At 38.3% G+C, this 14,594-nt stretch overlaps 2 protein-coding genes and 1 long non-coding RNA gene across 5 annotated transcripts; 2 read left to right on the top strand and 1 right to left on the bottom strand.

Annotated features, from left to right (window-relative positions):
* Positions 1-648: 648 nt before the first annotated feature.
* LOC121765475 lies at positions 649-1,089 on the top strand. Its single transcript, XR_006042835.1, has 2 exons — positions 649-681; positions 796-1,089. It is a non-coding gene; the product is annotated as an uncharacterized LOC121765475 (long non-coding RNA).
* Positions 1,090-1,368: 279 nt separating this feature from the next.
* LOC121765474 (splicing factor 3B subunit 6-like protein) lies at positions 1,369-3,114 on the bottom strand. Its single transcript, XM_042161653.1, has 2 exons — positions 3,017-3,114; positions 1,369-1,921 (listed from the first exon to the last, which is right to left on the bottom strand). The coding sequence occupies exon 2, from the start codon at positions 1,911-1,913 to the stop codon at positions 1,533-1,535; it is 381 nt and encodes a 126-aa protein (XP_042017587.1). The 5' UTR covers positions 1,914-1,921; positions 3,017-3,114; the 3' UTR covers positions 1,369-1,532.
* Positions 3,115-5,932: 2,818 nt separating this feature from the next.
* Positions 5,933-13,368, top strand: LOC121765553 (E3 ubiquitin-protein ligase makorin-like). Of its 3 annotated transcripts, XR_006042843.1 has the most exons (8): positions 5,934-6,097; positions 7,549-7,636; positions 7,721-8,505; positions 8,576-8,645; positions 11,163-11,251; positions 12,011-12,077; positions 12,232-12,304; positions 12,901-13,368. XR_006042843.1 is itself a non-coding variant. In XM_042161751.1 (7 exons), exons 1-6 carry the CDS (start codon positions 6,087-6,089, stop codon positions 12,278-12,280), a joined length of 1,092 nt encoding a protein of 363 aa, XP_042017685.1. In that variant the 5' UTR covers positions 5,933-6,086; the 3' UTR covers positions 12,281-12,304; positions 12,901-13,368. The 3 variants fall into 3 exon arrangements, 2 of the variants coding, with proteins under 2 accessions (XP_042017685.1, XP_042017686.1); XM_042161751.1 differs by lacking the exon at positions 12,011-12,077 and having other exon boundaries at positions 5,933-6,097; XM_042161752.1 differs by lacking the exons at positions 12,232-12,304; positions 12,901-13,368 and having other exon boundaries at positions 5,933-6,097; positions 12,011-12,080.
* Positions 13,369-14,594: the final 1,226 nt, after the last annotated feature.

The following is a 14,594-nucleotide window of genomic DNA, read 5'->3' as shown; positions in this document are numbered from 1 at the left end:
TCTTTTATAGAGACATCCTTGAATGTTTTATATTCCACTTTCGATGTGGGACAAACTCATTCTTGGTTGTTTCTCTTTTATAGAGACATCCTTGAATGTTTTATATTCCACTTTCGATGTCGGACAAACTCATTAATGAGGATGTTGTAATGTTATTTTAATTTTAATGAAGTGTATTTTTTTAATTAATGTACTTTTTAAAATTTTAATATTATTAATGAATTTTCCCGTATGTGTGTGGTAAATTTAATTCCGTATTTTGTGTGATTGTTAATTATTTGTTTTATATAATTTTGAGTGATGTGGCTAGGCTATGGCTGAACTATTTGCTTGTTTTGATGATGTGGCAGGAGGATTTCTAGTGTTGATGATGTGGCAGGAGAAGTTTGTGGTTAGGCTATTCCTATTGTGGATGGCCTTATCAAAAAGAAAGCCAAGTAAGGAGACTTTCCTTAACTGATTCATTATTAAAACCGACACGGATTTTAATGCAAAATCTAGGTTTCCCTTTATGCCTTTTAACTCTAGAAATATAGATTGTTGCAAAAATTGTATTCACGAAATTAGATGATGCAATTTCATCCTTTTCGTGTCTAAAAGAGTGTACCTTAAATTGGTCACCTGAAGATTTGAACTAAAAGAGCACAACTAGAATTGGCCAACTGAAGATTTTAAATTCAGGTAACACCCAATGCAATTAAACCTTTTCTTGGCACTATTGCTACCAAGTTGGGGACACTTATACTTTGTTACGTCCCTCTATGCATCCATGACATAAATGATTTGCATTTGTAGGAAGCAATGAAACAAACCTACGGGAGAGCACTCAAATCAGCAACTGATCTTGGTTATCAGAAAGAAAGCCACGATACTTCCCTCAACCAATGCCTCAATATTGATTTTTCGATCTTTACATTGCACATTCAAGCAGTTCTACCTTCGTATATATTGTTTCCAGTGTTAGTCGTTTCAGTTTTTGTCCATTACTGTTCCACGTTTTCTTGCGTGCGTGTTGCTTCGTTTAAGTAGATATTTCATCTCCAAAGCTGGATTTTTGTTTTAGAATCCAGTCTATCTCACTTCCATTCACTGCGTCATCTTCGTACTTAACACCTTATGCACGCATGCCACTAGGGTGCACATGCCCTTAGAGCTCGTGCACAAGCACTCTTGCTCTCTCACTAAGGCATCTTTGTAGAGAGCAATGGAGAAATCATGGTTTTTAACTATAAAACTGCAATGGAGTTGCCTACTTGTCAAGAATAAAGCGATTGTGATTCATTATCAGTTTGTCAAGAACAAAGAGATTGTAATTACATATCTATCAGTTTGAAATTAATCATCAAAAAACTGTAATTATTCCACAGATTAGATCGAAATTCAACAATAATCTTCGATTCATCAATGCAAGAATCAGAAATCCATATCATCATTAACACAAAAAAGTAAAGTTTGCTTCAATTAGCATATTACAAAGTCACATATTCAATATTCCTAAGCTATCTATTTTCCACAGAACATGAAACGAATTACTACTTATCTTTGGGCGTGGAGATGCCGTACTTCTCCTGGAGCTTCTGGATTTCTTCCTCCTTCTTCTTCTGGTCGAACTTCTTCCCCATCTTCGCCTGCTGGTAATAGAGGACGATCAGGTACCGGTTCGCCACGTTGAAGCCGGAGAGGTGGTCGACGGCGGTCTTGGCGTCGTAGATATCCTCGTAGACCACGAAGGCGGTGCCTCGAGTGTCCTTGTTGGTGCCAATGCGGATCTGCCTTATCGCCCCGTACTTGCCGAAGATGTCGTACATCTCCTCGCTCGTAATGTTGAACGGAAGGTTCCGAATGTAGAGCACGCGGTTCACCTCCGGCGGGAGCCGGGTGTTCCCTTTGCGGAGGCTGATTGCTGCCGCCATTTTAGCACCTGCATCAATAATAGAAACTGATTTTAAGCAAAATAAAAACAATACCACTCATACAGATATACATCCACCTGTGCGTTCATGGTACAGAGTATCACCACAAAAAGAAAGCAACAAAGATAAAAAAAATTAACTGTATTTGACATTTGGAGTATGATTCACTTAAGGTTGTTATATAGAGACATACCAAAACAAGAACAAGAACAAGAACAAGATCTCAAGCCCTGTGATTCTTCTCAAGTTTTACGTAAGCAAAAAAATGCAAAACTGGATATGAGATCCAGGTATAACACACCATGCGTGCACAATGCACAGAAGAGGAAGGAGGGGGTGGACGTGGATGTGAATATCCAAAATCACATTATTATGTAAAACATATACCAGCTAAATGATTATCCAAAAATGATTTATGATATACTACTATAATAAGAATAATCATCAAAGCAAATGTGATGGATTTGCAATGTTGATTTCAAATTCTGAATAGAAAATGCCATGATTATGAAAATTACAAGTCCCGACTCAAATAAATTACTTGAGATTCATTCTTCGATAAGCCAGCAACAAAGATAGATTTGTTATATCCCTATAATCACCAAAAACCACCAAAAAAAATTTAGACAAAAAACACAATCTTGAGTAATCACTTGAGAAATATGACCATTGCTATATCTAGAACCTGCCAAACTGAGAACTAATACTGAATATACGGAAAGTTCCAACACGTTTTACTTATCAAAAACATTACAAAACTGAATAGACGAAGCTAATCGATTAAATTCAACCATAACAACTTCATGAAATCAAGTTTTGTTGTAATCGACAGCACATGAACATCAATCACTAGGTAAAGATGCTATCATGATGAGAGAGATACTAAATCGTGAAAAAAAACTGCATCATTGCATACACATCCTTCAGATCTAAGATTTGGGTACAGAATATGAAAGTTGAGCATAAATCAAGCCGAAAATTACCTAGTAAACAGCAGAAACACAACATTTGACACAAAGTTAAACTATCGAGGGAAATTACGAAATCAATCGAGCTGAAATGATTGAAGCAAGGAATTTGGGAGAAATGAGTAGAGAAGTTACCTAAGCGTAGAGTCGTAGACGATGTGAGATCGAGAGTAGTCCGCCTTGACCTAACGCTATTGGAACACACACATCAACGGCGGAGTGAGCAAATCGAGGGATATATTTATAGCACAATAATATTAGCATTTAGGAGTACTATTAAATTGTAATACTACTAAAAAATAGTAGTAAGAAATGATAATGTAAGAGAAATAAGATGATAATAAAAAAGTAAGGGATTTTTTTTTGCATTAGAGGCATAGTTATAGTACTCTATGGTGGTGTTCGGTTTCCAAGATAAAATAATATCAAGATACAATCTAGTATTGAGTTGTGAAATTATTTTAATGGAGGGTTAGCAATGACTAATTATCCCATGATTATTCATCTAGGATTGAGTTGTGGGGTTGAATCTCATGAATCAAACACATTACAAATTAATCTCGGATACAATCTTGCAAACCGAACACCCTCTATGTGTTCGGTTTGCACGATTGTATCCCGAAATCAAATATGTAGTGTATTAGATTCCTAAGATTTAATCTCATAATTTAATAATCATAGGATAATTAGTAATAGTTAATCACATCTTACTAAAATAAATCCATAACTCAATCCAAAATTATATTTTAGAAGTATTTATCTAGGAGCATCTCCAGTGGGCGGACATCCCACTCGGACATCCACTAGGACATCCCAAAAACACCTCCTGCCACGTCACTAGGACATCCCACCCCACTGCCACATCACTAGGACATCCCCTGCATATCCGCCCTTCCCATCGCCCTTCCCACTAGGACATCCCGCAATTAAAAAAATCACAATAATTTAATTTTAACATAAACAAAAAGTACGGGAAAGCAAAATACGGAAAAATTACGGGAAATACTTGAAAAGGGCAAACATACAAAGTCATAAAACATAAAAAAAAAAAACAAATTTAGGAAAAAAAGAAAAAATACATAATCATGAAAAAAAATTACATAGTCCAACATCCCCGGCTCACTCCGCACTGTCCTCGTCGCCCGTGCCGTCGCCGCTACCAGTGCCGCCCCCGTCGCCCGTGCCTGGCCCGTCGTCCCCTCCGCTTATCTCGGCGCCATCATCTCCAATGGGTGGCATCCCCAAATCGCGCCGACATCCATCGATGATTTCCTTCAGCATCCTCTTGTACGTCGCATCGGTCGCGCCATGCCACCTATGCATGGTCCGGATATAATTTTGGGTTATTTGTGCGCGGGCGAGGCGGTTGAAATCTTCCGATTCAGCAGGGGCCCCCGATTCGACCTCGAACGACCCGCTTCCACTGCTGCTTCCCCGACCCCTCCGCTGCGCTGCTTTTTGCCCAACCGGGCGACGACGACGGCGAGCGTCTGATTGAGGTAGCGGGGAAACCTCATCGGCTTCTGGGAGCTCGTGCGAACCAGCACTGCTGCTGTATTCACCGGAAGCGTTGATCTTCGTCCGCTTCCAGCCCGATTCGACACCCCCACAGAACTTTGGGGAATCCTTCACCACGAGAAAGGCCTCCCACTGGTCGAATTGTTTGAACTTCAAGGCTCTGTCGGGGTACTGAGAAAAGGAACGGCTCCGGACATCCTCCTCGGACATACCGCTGCTTGCCTGGCGGAGGTTGTTTTGGTAGATACCAGCGAATCGACTAAGCTTAGGCCTCAACCGCTCCCACTGTTTCCGGCACTGTTCCGGAACGCGACGCTTCGCCCCAGCCGGTTTGTGTGTGTGGTAGGCTTCAGCGATACGATGCCACAGTCTGTCAATATGCTGGTTGGCACCGACATAGGGATCCTCGACTATTGCCACCCAAGCCTTTGCAAGCGCAACGTTTTCCCACGGGCTCCAGACCGTCCTCTTTCCCATCTCTTCCTCATCCTCCTCCTCTGCCACCGTTCGAGAGGAAGAGTCCGGGGCTTTCCCCTTGTCCTTGCCACGTCCCATCCCCCTGCCCCTGCCCCTGCCCCTGCCCCTTGCTGCTGCCCCCACATCATCGGGAGTCTCCCTGATTGGAGATAGCCCCAACTCCTCAAAGAGAAAGTTTCCAAGCCGGTGAACTGAGTCTCCGGAACATAAGTGGAGGGGGTATCCGTAGACAGCGTAGCCATCACCGGGCGATACACATCGTCCGCTACTGGTTCATGACCCCTGCCACCCCCCTCCCCCAGGCATCATCCCGGGCATCATCCCCGGCATCATCCCCTGCATCATCCCGGGCATCATCCCCGGCATCATCCCCGGCATCATCCCACCCATACCCATCATATTTGGGGTCATGCCCCCCATCCTCATACCCGGCATCATCATATTTGGGGTCATACCCCCCATACCACCCATCCAATTGTACATATAAGGGGACATCATCCCACCCATTCCACCCATTCCACCCATCCCACCCATCCCCGACATTCCCGGAACCGTTGACGCACTTCCGCTAACGTTTCCCTCCAGATCTATGGGAAACGCCGGAGTCTGCGACTCGCTCGTGGCCGGGGAGTTCCTATCGTTCTCCATTAAGTAGAAATGAAATTTGTAGTAAAAGAAGAGAGAAACTTGTTAACACAAGTGGTGCAAATGAAAAGAAGTTCAACGAGCCGTATATATAGAATTTAAAAAAAAAAAAAAAAAAAATCAAATATCGGACGTCCGACCGGGACGTCCGACCTTCGCCACAGTGGCGCCCGTCCACCCGCCCTTCCCGGGGACGTCCGAGGACACCCGACGTCCTCACGGGACGTCCGTATCCGACCTCCGACCTCCCAACGGCGGACGTCCCGTCGCCCTTCCCGGTGTCCGACCGGACGTCCTACCGGAGGGGCGCCATAGGAGATGCTCTAAACCGTACTGCTACTAATTTATTCCAGATTATCTCCCCAAAATAAAATATTTGCACGTTTTGGGGCCTTCGAGATATAATCTTAAATTTGGAGGACCATAGCGGCAACCATCTCACCCAACATCCGAACCGCCAAAATCCCTAAATTCACTCCGGAATCGCCGTATTTTTCTTCACCGAGTAAAAGTTCTCATCGTTATCATAAAAAATTTCGTAGATTTGTAAAGGATTTGCAGCAGCATGTCTAAACGGTGAGCAGATATTGAAACCGTATCCTATTATCTGGATTTATTAATTACTCCTATTTCTTCTGATTTTCTAATGATTTTTTATCCAATTGATATTTTTTCATAAATTACACCTACGCCGATTGTATAGAAACTATTTGGATGTTCTCTTCATTGATTTCTTGGATTTGGATTCGTTCATACCAATTAGGTTGAGTGGAAGGTAGATAAATTTAAAGAGAAGGAAAAAATTAATTAAATTAGTAGAACAGCAATAAATTTACTTCGTCAACCAAAGTTATTCAGTATACATATATCATGAGCTTATTTCTTAAAGGTTTGATTGGTCTATACTGTAAATTGGAATAGGATTGATCCAAGCTGGAAAAGGTTTTTTTGTTAGACTTGATTGGAAATTATGCACTGTGTGTTGATTGATTGTCAACTGAAAGTAGCCTGCTGTTCTGATCTTTCTGAATATGATCTGAGCATATTTTCCAGCATATAGTAGTTGTATACATGCTATGAAAAATTATTAGTTGCAATTGAAAGTTGAGTTGTTCCCTTATATGCTATATGAGTTTCCTATCAATAAGTTTGTATGGAGGTAGTTAGTATGGCATTTTCCATGTACCTTTTTTTTCCATTTTAGAGTGTACAATGCCCCAAGTCTTTGCTGAAGTAGACCCACAAAAGTATGAGATATCTAATGTAGTAAAGACCTTATGCTTCGGTTTTGGTTTATTTATATATATTTCTGTGTTCAAGGGCATAGTTGTAGACTTAGATAAGCCTTTGTCCCGGCATTTGTTCTCTTTTCATGGATACATAAAGCTTTCAGAGCTGAACTTGGTTCAACTAGGTTGAATATTTGCATTTCCCTCCCTTGGTATCAATACGGAGGTAGTTGCTTGAACTTCTACTGGACTTTGGCTAGGACTATTGCTATTACTTAATGATTGATTTCAAGATAGCACAATTTATGTTATCACTTCCATAATTTAGTTCATTATCCGCTTCTCCTTTTATTGTCTTGAGAATAAAGAGAACGAATACAAAACTTTTATCAGTCATAAGGAAGGAAGTTACAAACACCTTATTGGACTGAGAAATGACACACATTGTCATCTTCCTTTGGAAATTTGATTTCACTGGAATACTTATTGGAGTGGTTAATCACATGCAGTCATGAAACTCTACCTTTATGCTAAACCCTTTAATGCATCTTGGCATCAAGTTTATTTTGTTAAATGGGACTTACTTATCTTGGAGCCTTTGCATCACTTGACAGAGCTCTCTTTAAATTGATTGTTGATGATTTATTGTGCCTTCAGGGCTCTGTGTCTTAATAATAAGGTTCTAGTTTTGTCTTGGTGGTCATTGACTTTAGCCATTTATAATTGAATAACAAGAAAGATCCATTACTGTGTTAATAAAACTTTTAAACTTGTTTATGATGATTTTTGTTCCTTCAGGGTTCTCTGCAAATTCTTTGCTAATGGTGCATGTCTAAAAGGGGAACACTGTGAGTATTCACATGATTGGAAGGCCCCACCTAATAATGTGAGTCTCTGTTAACCTGCTAGAAGTATTGGCCATTTTAATGTTTTTATATGACTTTCATTTTGGATGCGCATATTACTGTAGATATGTACGTTCTACCAGAAAGGAGTTTGTGCTTATGGCACTCGATGTAGATATGATCACATCAAAGTTTCTCGGTTACAGTCGCCGGCTTTACCTTCATCAGTTGAGCTTTCTTCAGCCAAGGAGGTTTCTACTAGAGCTGTGACATTAGGTTCCACTGCTTTTACTGGTGTTAGTGTTGAACATTCATCTTATAACTTTCCACTTCATCCTCCTAGTATACCAGCATGGGGAGAGAATTCTGGGAATTGTGATAATCTAGTAACTCTACAAGGCGATGATGATTTGGCAGACTTTAGGGATGTAGATCCTGCTGACCAACCAATATGCTCTTTTGCTGCTGCCGGGGATTGTCCACATGGTGTGAGTTGCCCTAGAGTTCATGGGGATCTTTGTCCTACCTGTGGGAAGCATTGCTTGCATCCTTTTAGGCCTCAAGAAAGAGAAGAACACTTGAACACATGTGAAAAAAGGCAAAAACATTTAGAAGCATTAACACATAGTCAAGAAATAGAATGCAGTGTTTGTCTTGAGAAGATCCTCTCAAAACCTACGGTTGCTGAACGTAAATTTGGAATATTGTCAGAGTGTGATCATCCATTTTGTATAGCATGCATTAGGAATTGGCGTAGTACTTCACGATCATCTGGCATGGATGCTAATTCTGCATTAAGATCCTGCCCTATATGTCGGAAGCTTTCATACTTTGTGATTCCTAGTGTCATTTGGTATTCCTCAAAAGATGATAAGCAAGAAATTGTTGACAGTTACAAGTCCAAGCTGAGGTACAGTGCAGCTCCCTCTTTGCTTTACTGCTTTCTTCTATTCCTCACACTGAGAGGAAGCATCTTTCAGATCTATTGATTGCAAGCACTTTGACTTTGGGAATGGGACCTGCCCATTTGGCACCAGTTGTTTTTATAAGGTGCGTGCATTTTCTCCTACTCCATTAATAAAAAAAGGTATGCAGAAAGTCTGCTGCATTGATGAAACTTTCTTACAAATTGGATTTGTATACTATTTTATTGCAAACTCACCTGTGTGTCACTAGCCTTCTAGCATAAATTTCCAACTTAAACTTTCCTGAGAGCGAGAGATATTGTGGGTAGTTTTGTGTTTTAGCAGATCAGTTATGAAAATTTCGTTAGTACTACTATAGTTGCTTTAGCGGTTATGATAATTTTGCTACAGGAAGTTGGCTTGATGGTGCCATAATTTTAAGAGTGGAAAAAAGTACCTTAATTTTATTTTGAAAATACAGAGAATTGATTTTGGCATCTTTGCTACTGTAGATGTCAATCAAATTTCTTTTTGCTTACTACTTGCAGACACTCACACAGCTTACTATCACATTATAGCTGAATTGTTTTTTCATCTTCATTGCATACTTGCTTCAAATTGTGTGATAAACCATAGTTTCATAGTGTCTGTCACTTTCATTGTTGACATAAGATGCAAGTGTGCAACCTTATTGGTGGCCTTTTTTTATATTATTCAATGATATTCTAGTTTAATGTCTTCCTCTTCTTCTATTCCCATCTTCAGTTTCTTGATGTGCTCAACCCATATTTTAAATTATCATTTGTAGACTTGCCATTCTCTGTATCTGTGCAGTTCTGTTTTCTATATTTTTACATGCTAGGGGCTAGGCCTCTTTGTGCAGCCATCAAACACAACAAAGAGCCTTTAATCTGGTCCAGTAGTTGCAAAGCTTTAGTCTTTACATAACATCTATTCAAGTTGAGTGGAAAAGATATTGTGTTTGTTTTAACCTAGTACTGAAAAAGACTGCTTTCTTATCACTGTATAAAATCCTTGCCTGCATGGTAAGCTCTTCATCGAGAATCCTATTCAACGCGACAGGAATATACAATTTTTGCATCTCGACTTTCCTCCAACTTCTTCTAGTCCTTCATTTGAAGAGTGTTTAGTACAGTTATATTGACTTTTGCTCTTCCCCATTGTCACATGTTTCATAGCATATGTTGCTATCTTGAGCCCAGTTCAGGCTGATGTACTGAAAAAGAGATGATTGTTTCTCTATGGTGTGGTGCACAACTATATGTAGTCCTATTGTAATTATTGAAGTATAACTTTATTTTAAATATGAAACACTATAATTTAGCAAAATGTTCGATGTTTCTTTAGGAGTTGTTGATAAGAAATGTACTCAATGCGTTCTTTTTTGTGGCCAATTTAGATGCAGTGTAGTGAGTGCACCCTTGGTTGTGCCATGTGTGTTGACGTGTTGCTTTTTAATCTTCGATCATTTTCAGCATGAAGAGTTTTGCAACATGATCATTTCTTGTGTTCCATGTTCAACTTGATGATAAAATTTGGACTTTCATCATTAAGTCTAAAAAATTGTACTAAGGTCTTAACACACCACCAAAAAAACCTGTTATATGAGAGGGGCTCGACGAAACTAAGCACACTATTGCTGCTGGAGGAGCATCCAACTGGTGCCAGAAAATTCAGAACGCCAACTCTAATTATTGCCCAAATAACTTATTTGATGTAGAGCACATAAATTATATATTCTGCTGAGTGCTGATGGATTTTGACAATGGGAACTCCTAACTTTTCCAAATCCAACCATTATTACACTACTACTCTATTCTTACTGCAGTTCTAATTTAGTCATTCTTGGATTATTTGGGTAATTCTAATTAATATATCCACTTTCTGGTGCTTTGGAGTACTCTAAAATGCTCCTTTTGTTGGATTGCAAAAATGTTACTCAAAAATTAAGGGAAGCGACAACATCAATATGCATGGCTGATAAATTTGCTTGGAGAAATTCTAGATTCCTCCCATTTCAATACAAATTAAAGAACTTGATATTGGTAATAATGAGCATTTGGAGAACATAATCATATGGATGCTGCCATTGTCACCTATGCTGCAAGATGTTGATGCAAGTGAATAAAGTGATACAAATAGTTAAAATGTTGATATTCCTTAAATCATGAAGCTGGAAAAGTTGGGTTCAAAGTGTTGATAGAATTTCCTGTGCCATCCAAGAGTATGAAGTAGGGCTAGTGATACTGGACTCTTGAGATTGGTATATGATTGAGTATATACCAAATTGGTATGATACAATGAGTTCCTTGTTTAAATAGTTGCTGAAATTTTCAATCCACGTTGTGAAGTACCAAACAAGATTGTACTTTGAAAAAGAAATGGTCTGGGACATGCTCTACTGCTGATGTGTTATTAGATGAGAATGTTTTTCCTTTCCAAATTATTTAGGAAATTTGACTGGGTGTGAGGAGGCATTGCTTTTAAAAAAACATGAGTGTGAGATTGAGGCAAGGTGTAGGTTCGTGTAGACAGGATGAATTTAACATTGTAACATTAGTTACCCTTCACTGCTACTTTGAGTTCACACGATGAGGGGATATGTTTATATCTAATAAATAATAAGTATTCTGCTTTACAGCATGCTTATCGTGATGGTCGTCTTGAGGAAGTTTCCCTTCGCCATCTTGGAGCAGAAGATGGAAATATAGTTATTGCCAAAAATGTTAGGTAATCCTTTTCTTGCCCTGATTTTTTATGCTCCCTTTTGCCTATTTTTTCGTCGTAGGAATGGGATGACTGTTCTACATTCATTTCTAGTCTCATACTTGATATAATGACATTCTGAAAATCCATGTTATGAAAGAATTCCCATTCCCAAAAGCATGGGATTAGCTATTTTTTCCTTCCATGATATTATGTATTCTTGTAAGAGAGGAGTGAATATAAACTTTTGATATCAACACTGTTTTCATAATCTGCATGTATTTTTAATTATATTGTGTTTTGTGGGAACATGGTTATCACCAAGATAAATTTGATATTAACTAATGTGATTTTTAACTTTTTTATAAAATAAATTTAATCAACCAAAAACAGCTTCTTAAAAATAGAAAAATTATTCATCTAATATATTCTATCATCCTTAGATATGTATCCTTGTAATGTGTCAAGTGCAAATTATTGAATTCTTACAAACCAATAGACAATAATATCAAATGAAAAGGTTATCTAAAAGGTCATGCTAAAAAATAATTTAGTCTTGATAAATATCAACTATATTTTTAATTATCAATATTGAGACAAAAACTATTACTCAATTCTTTCATTCCTTGAATGCACCAAACATTATAAATCATGTTTCTATGATTCCTTCAAATTCCTAATTTCATCCAATATGCCTTCTTTTGTTACCAATTTCATCAATATAATTCTCCATTTATCCACTCATTATCATCTTATGTTTTGCTGCATTGCATATACTTTTAGGCTCTCCGATTTTCTTAGTAATATGCGACTAAGATGACCAAAGCTTTGAGAGATCTAGAGTGCCCAGGTTGGTATCCTTCTATCCTCAACCCCTTACATGTTGTTTGTAACTGGACTTATGCGTTATTTGTGTTTCTTGATATTTCTATTAAATCCAATTCAGTTTATTGTTTTTTTCATATTGCTTCAGTTTTAGTAATATATAAACTTGTATATCCCAGGTTTTTTGTATCATTCTCTCATGCATCCAGCATAAAACTACTAAGTTGATGGATTAAGATTGCTTTTATTAAGGTTAGTAGATCTAAACTCTTATTTGGTGTGGATGTTTGAGAAAACTTATTTTTCAGTTAAGATTTCTACTCAGCAGATTCTATCTGAGCTTACTCGCTCTGAGAGAAATATACAATTCTTTATGATAGTACAAAGTAGTAGGATGTTACTTTAGTCTGTTCACGCTGATGGTGGCTAAAGATATTAATGATGCTTCATGTTGAGTTTATAAGAAAAATAAGTTCTTACCGTCCGTGTGTGTGTGTGTGTGTGAGAGAGAGAGAGAGAGAGTATCAAACAGAAGTGCCAAAGGCACGACAAATACTTATTGAAACTAAAAGTTTGTGAGAGGAGGGATGAGCGGCGAGGCGCCTGAATGTGTAGATATGGCTTTTATAAAACGGATTAAGATACCCGGTAATAAAACTTGAGATCCTTGATACATTTTTGGGGGGAAAATACTCGTGTATAAATTCATCGCCGCCTTGGATTATCTTTTGTGGATTTAATACATTCAAGTAATTATTTCTTTTAAGTAATAGAACCAATTTTCAGTTGCAAGTTCTTCCCATTTCTGATGCTGAAAACAAACTACTCTTCCTTCTTGGTGGTTTCAGATATAATAGTTTTCCCCTCAAATGTAGCATCCAGTTCCAGGTTCAGAGATTCGTTGGCATATACCGAATTTTGAATGTGTATCAAAGACTGAAATAATCTATGAAATTTACATCGATGTGTGGGGTAGTAGTAATTGTGTGGTTTAGAGGTGACGAATGCCATGCAATATCGGCACTCTATAGACCTGGACACCTGGTTGAAAATAAACATTCATTGTTGTCGATGACATTGAGATTGCGCCGAATTTGCAATCTTTTATAGCACATGACTGCGGGTGTTGTTACAGGTGGTAAAAATGTAACATTTCTTGCGGAATTGTGGATTGTAAGACATTTTTTGATGGGGCTGTGAGGTTTTTAATTAACTTATGCCCCCCAGATTTATCTAGACTTTGTAAATTAAGTGTGTTTGGCATTTTAAAGACACTAATTGTTTAGCATTGTGGTGATAAAAGTTGGCGTAGCAAATGTGATGTATCCTCCTCCATCACCGTTTTTGCTTTTTTTGGATTGAATTTTGTTAAGAGCACGCTCACAATAGGGAGCCGTCCCACAAGCGGGACGGCTGTCGGGACAGCGCCTATTGCGCATCGAGTGAGAATCGTCCTGAATTTTTTTATTTATTTCAGTTCCATATAGTACAATATTGCACTTCATTTTATCACACCTCATTCTCCTCGGTATAAATTTTCGCTCTAGATATATAATCAACTTTGTTCAATTTCGTATTTATTGACAAACACCAATAATTTGACCTTATTTGATCTAATAATACTGTTAGCAACTTAGCATAACTATTAGTAGTTGAGTTGCTCGATGGAGTAATATTGACAGAGTTAGTACTTAGTATTTTTCTGGGTGCCAAATCTACAAACTTAGCCTAGTAAAAGTTTTATTTTAAAATATAGTCGAATAAATGAATATTAATAAAATAGCACCTGATTCGTGCAAATCAAGAAACAGGAAAATAACCACAATATTTCTGAACTTGCCGCATTCATATCTGATTTGTTACATCAAATTCGATTAGAAGTCAATCCAAGAAGACGTAGTTAAATAAAGGGTTGATTGTGGAAAAGAGTATTTTGTCATATTAAATCAATTATTTAACATATAATGTGATGTTAGCAAATTTCAACTTCCATTTCTTCAACGTGATGTGTAATTTCTTGTATAGTTTCATAAAGCAAAACCGAGATTTCATCAAATATGAGAGAAATTAAATAAAACAACGCAACTATAGTAAATTTAAGTCACCCCTTATTCTAATTATAAACATGAAGTTCAAAACCAAATTGTAACCCCTAATTAAATGAGATAGAAAAGGGTTAGCCGATATGAAAGGAGCATCGCATGAAAACATTCAAATTAACTAATGGTAGATGTTGCCAAAATTATGTTAGAAACAGAAACTACTATAAAAATGGAATATCATTCGATCAGGAGAGCTAGGCAACAGCTTTTCTTCATCGACAAAAATGACGATGAAGAAAATCGTTTGCTGTGGCCTCCTCATTGCCGCCTCAGCCATGAGCGCTGCCGCAGCAGCTGCTGCTTCCACAGTCGTAGACACTCCAGCTCCAACCCCCGTTGTATTTAGCAGCGATGCTGTTGCTGTTGCTGTTGCTGCCTTGCCTGCCGTCGCGACTGCGTTAATATCCTATTTTGCCCTCTACATGCATTAGAGGTTAATA

This window comes from Salvia splendens, chromosome 14 (genome assembly GCF_004379255.2).
Source record: "Salvia splendens isolate huo1 chromosome 14, SspV2, whole genome shotgun sequence".
Taxonomy (NCBI): domain Eukaryota; kingdom Viridiplantae; phylum Streptophyta; class Magnoliopsida; order Lamiales; family Lamiaceae; genus Salvia; species Salvia splendens.
This window is presented reverse-complemented; position numbering and strand designations above follow the sequence as displayed.

Excerpts from the sequence above, each read along its gene's own strand:
- LOC121765474 (XM_042161653.1), bottom strand. The coding sequence starts at position 1,913 with ATGGCGGCAGCAATCAGCCTCCGCAAAGGGAACACCCGGCTCCCGCCG.
- LOC121765553 (XM_042161751.1), top strand. Across the intron at positions 7,637-7,720 it reads GGAAGGCCCCACCTAATAAT|ATATGTACGTTCTACCAGAA; the intron begins GTGAGTCTCTGT and ends ATATTACTGTAG. Across the intron at positions 8,646-11,162 it reads GCACCAGTTGTTTTTATAAG|CATGCTTATCGTGATGGTCG; the intron begins GTGCGTGCATTT and ends TCTGCTTTACAG.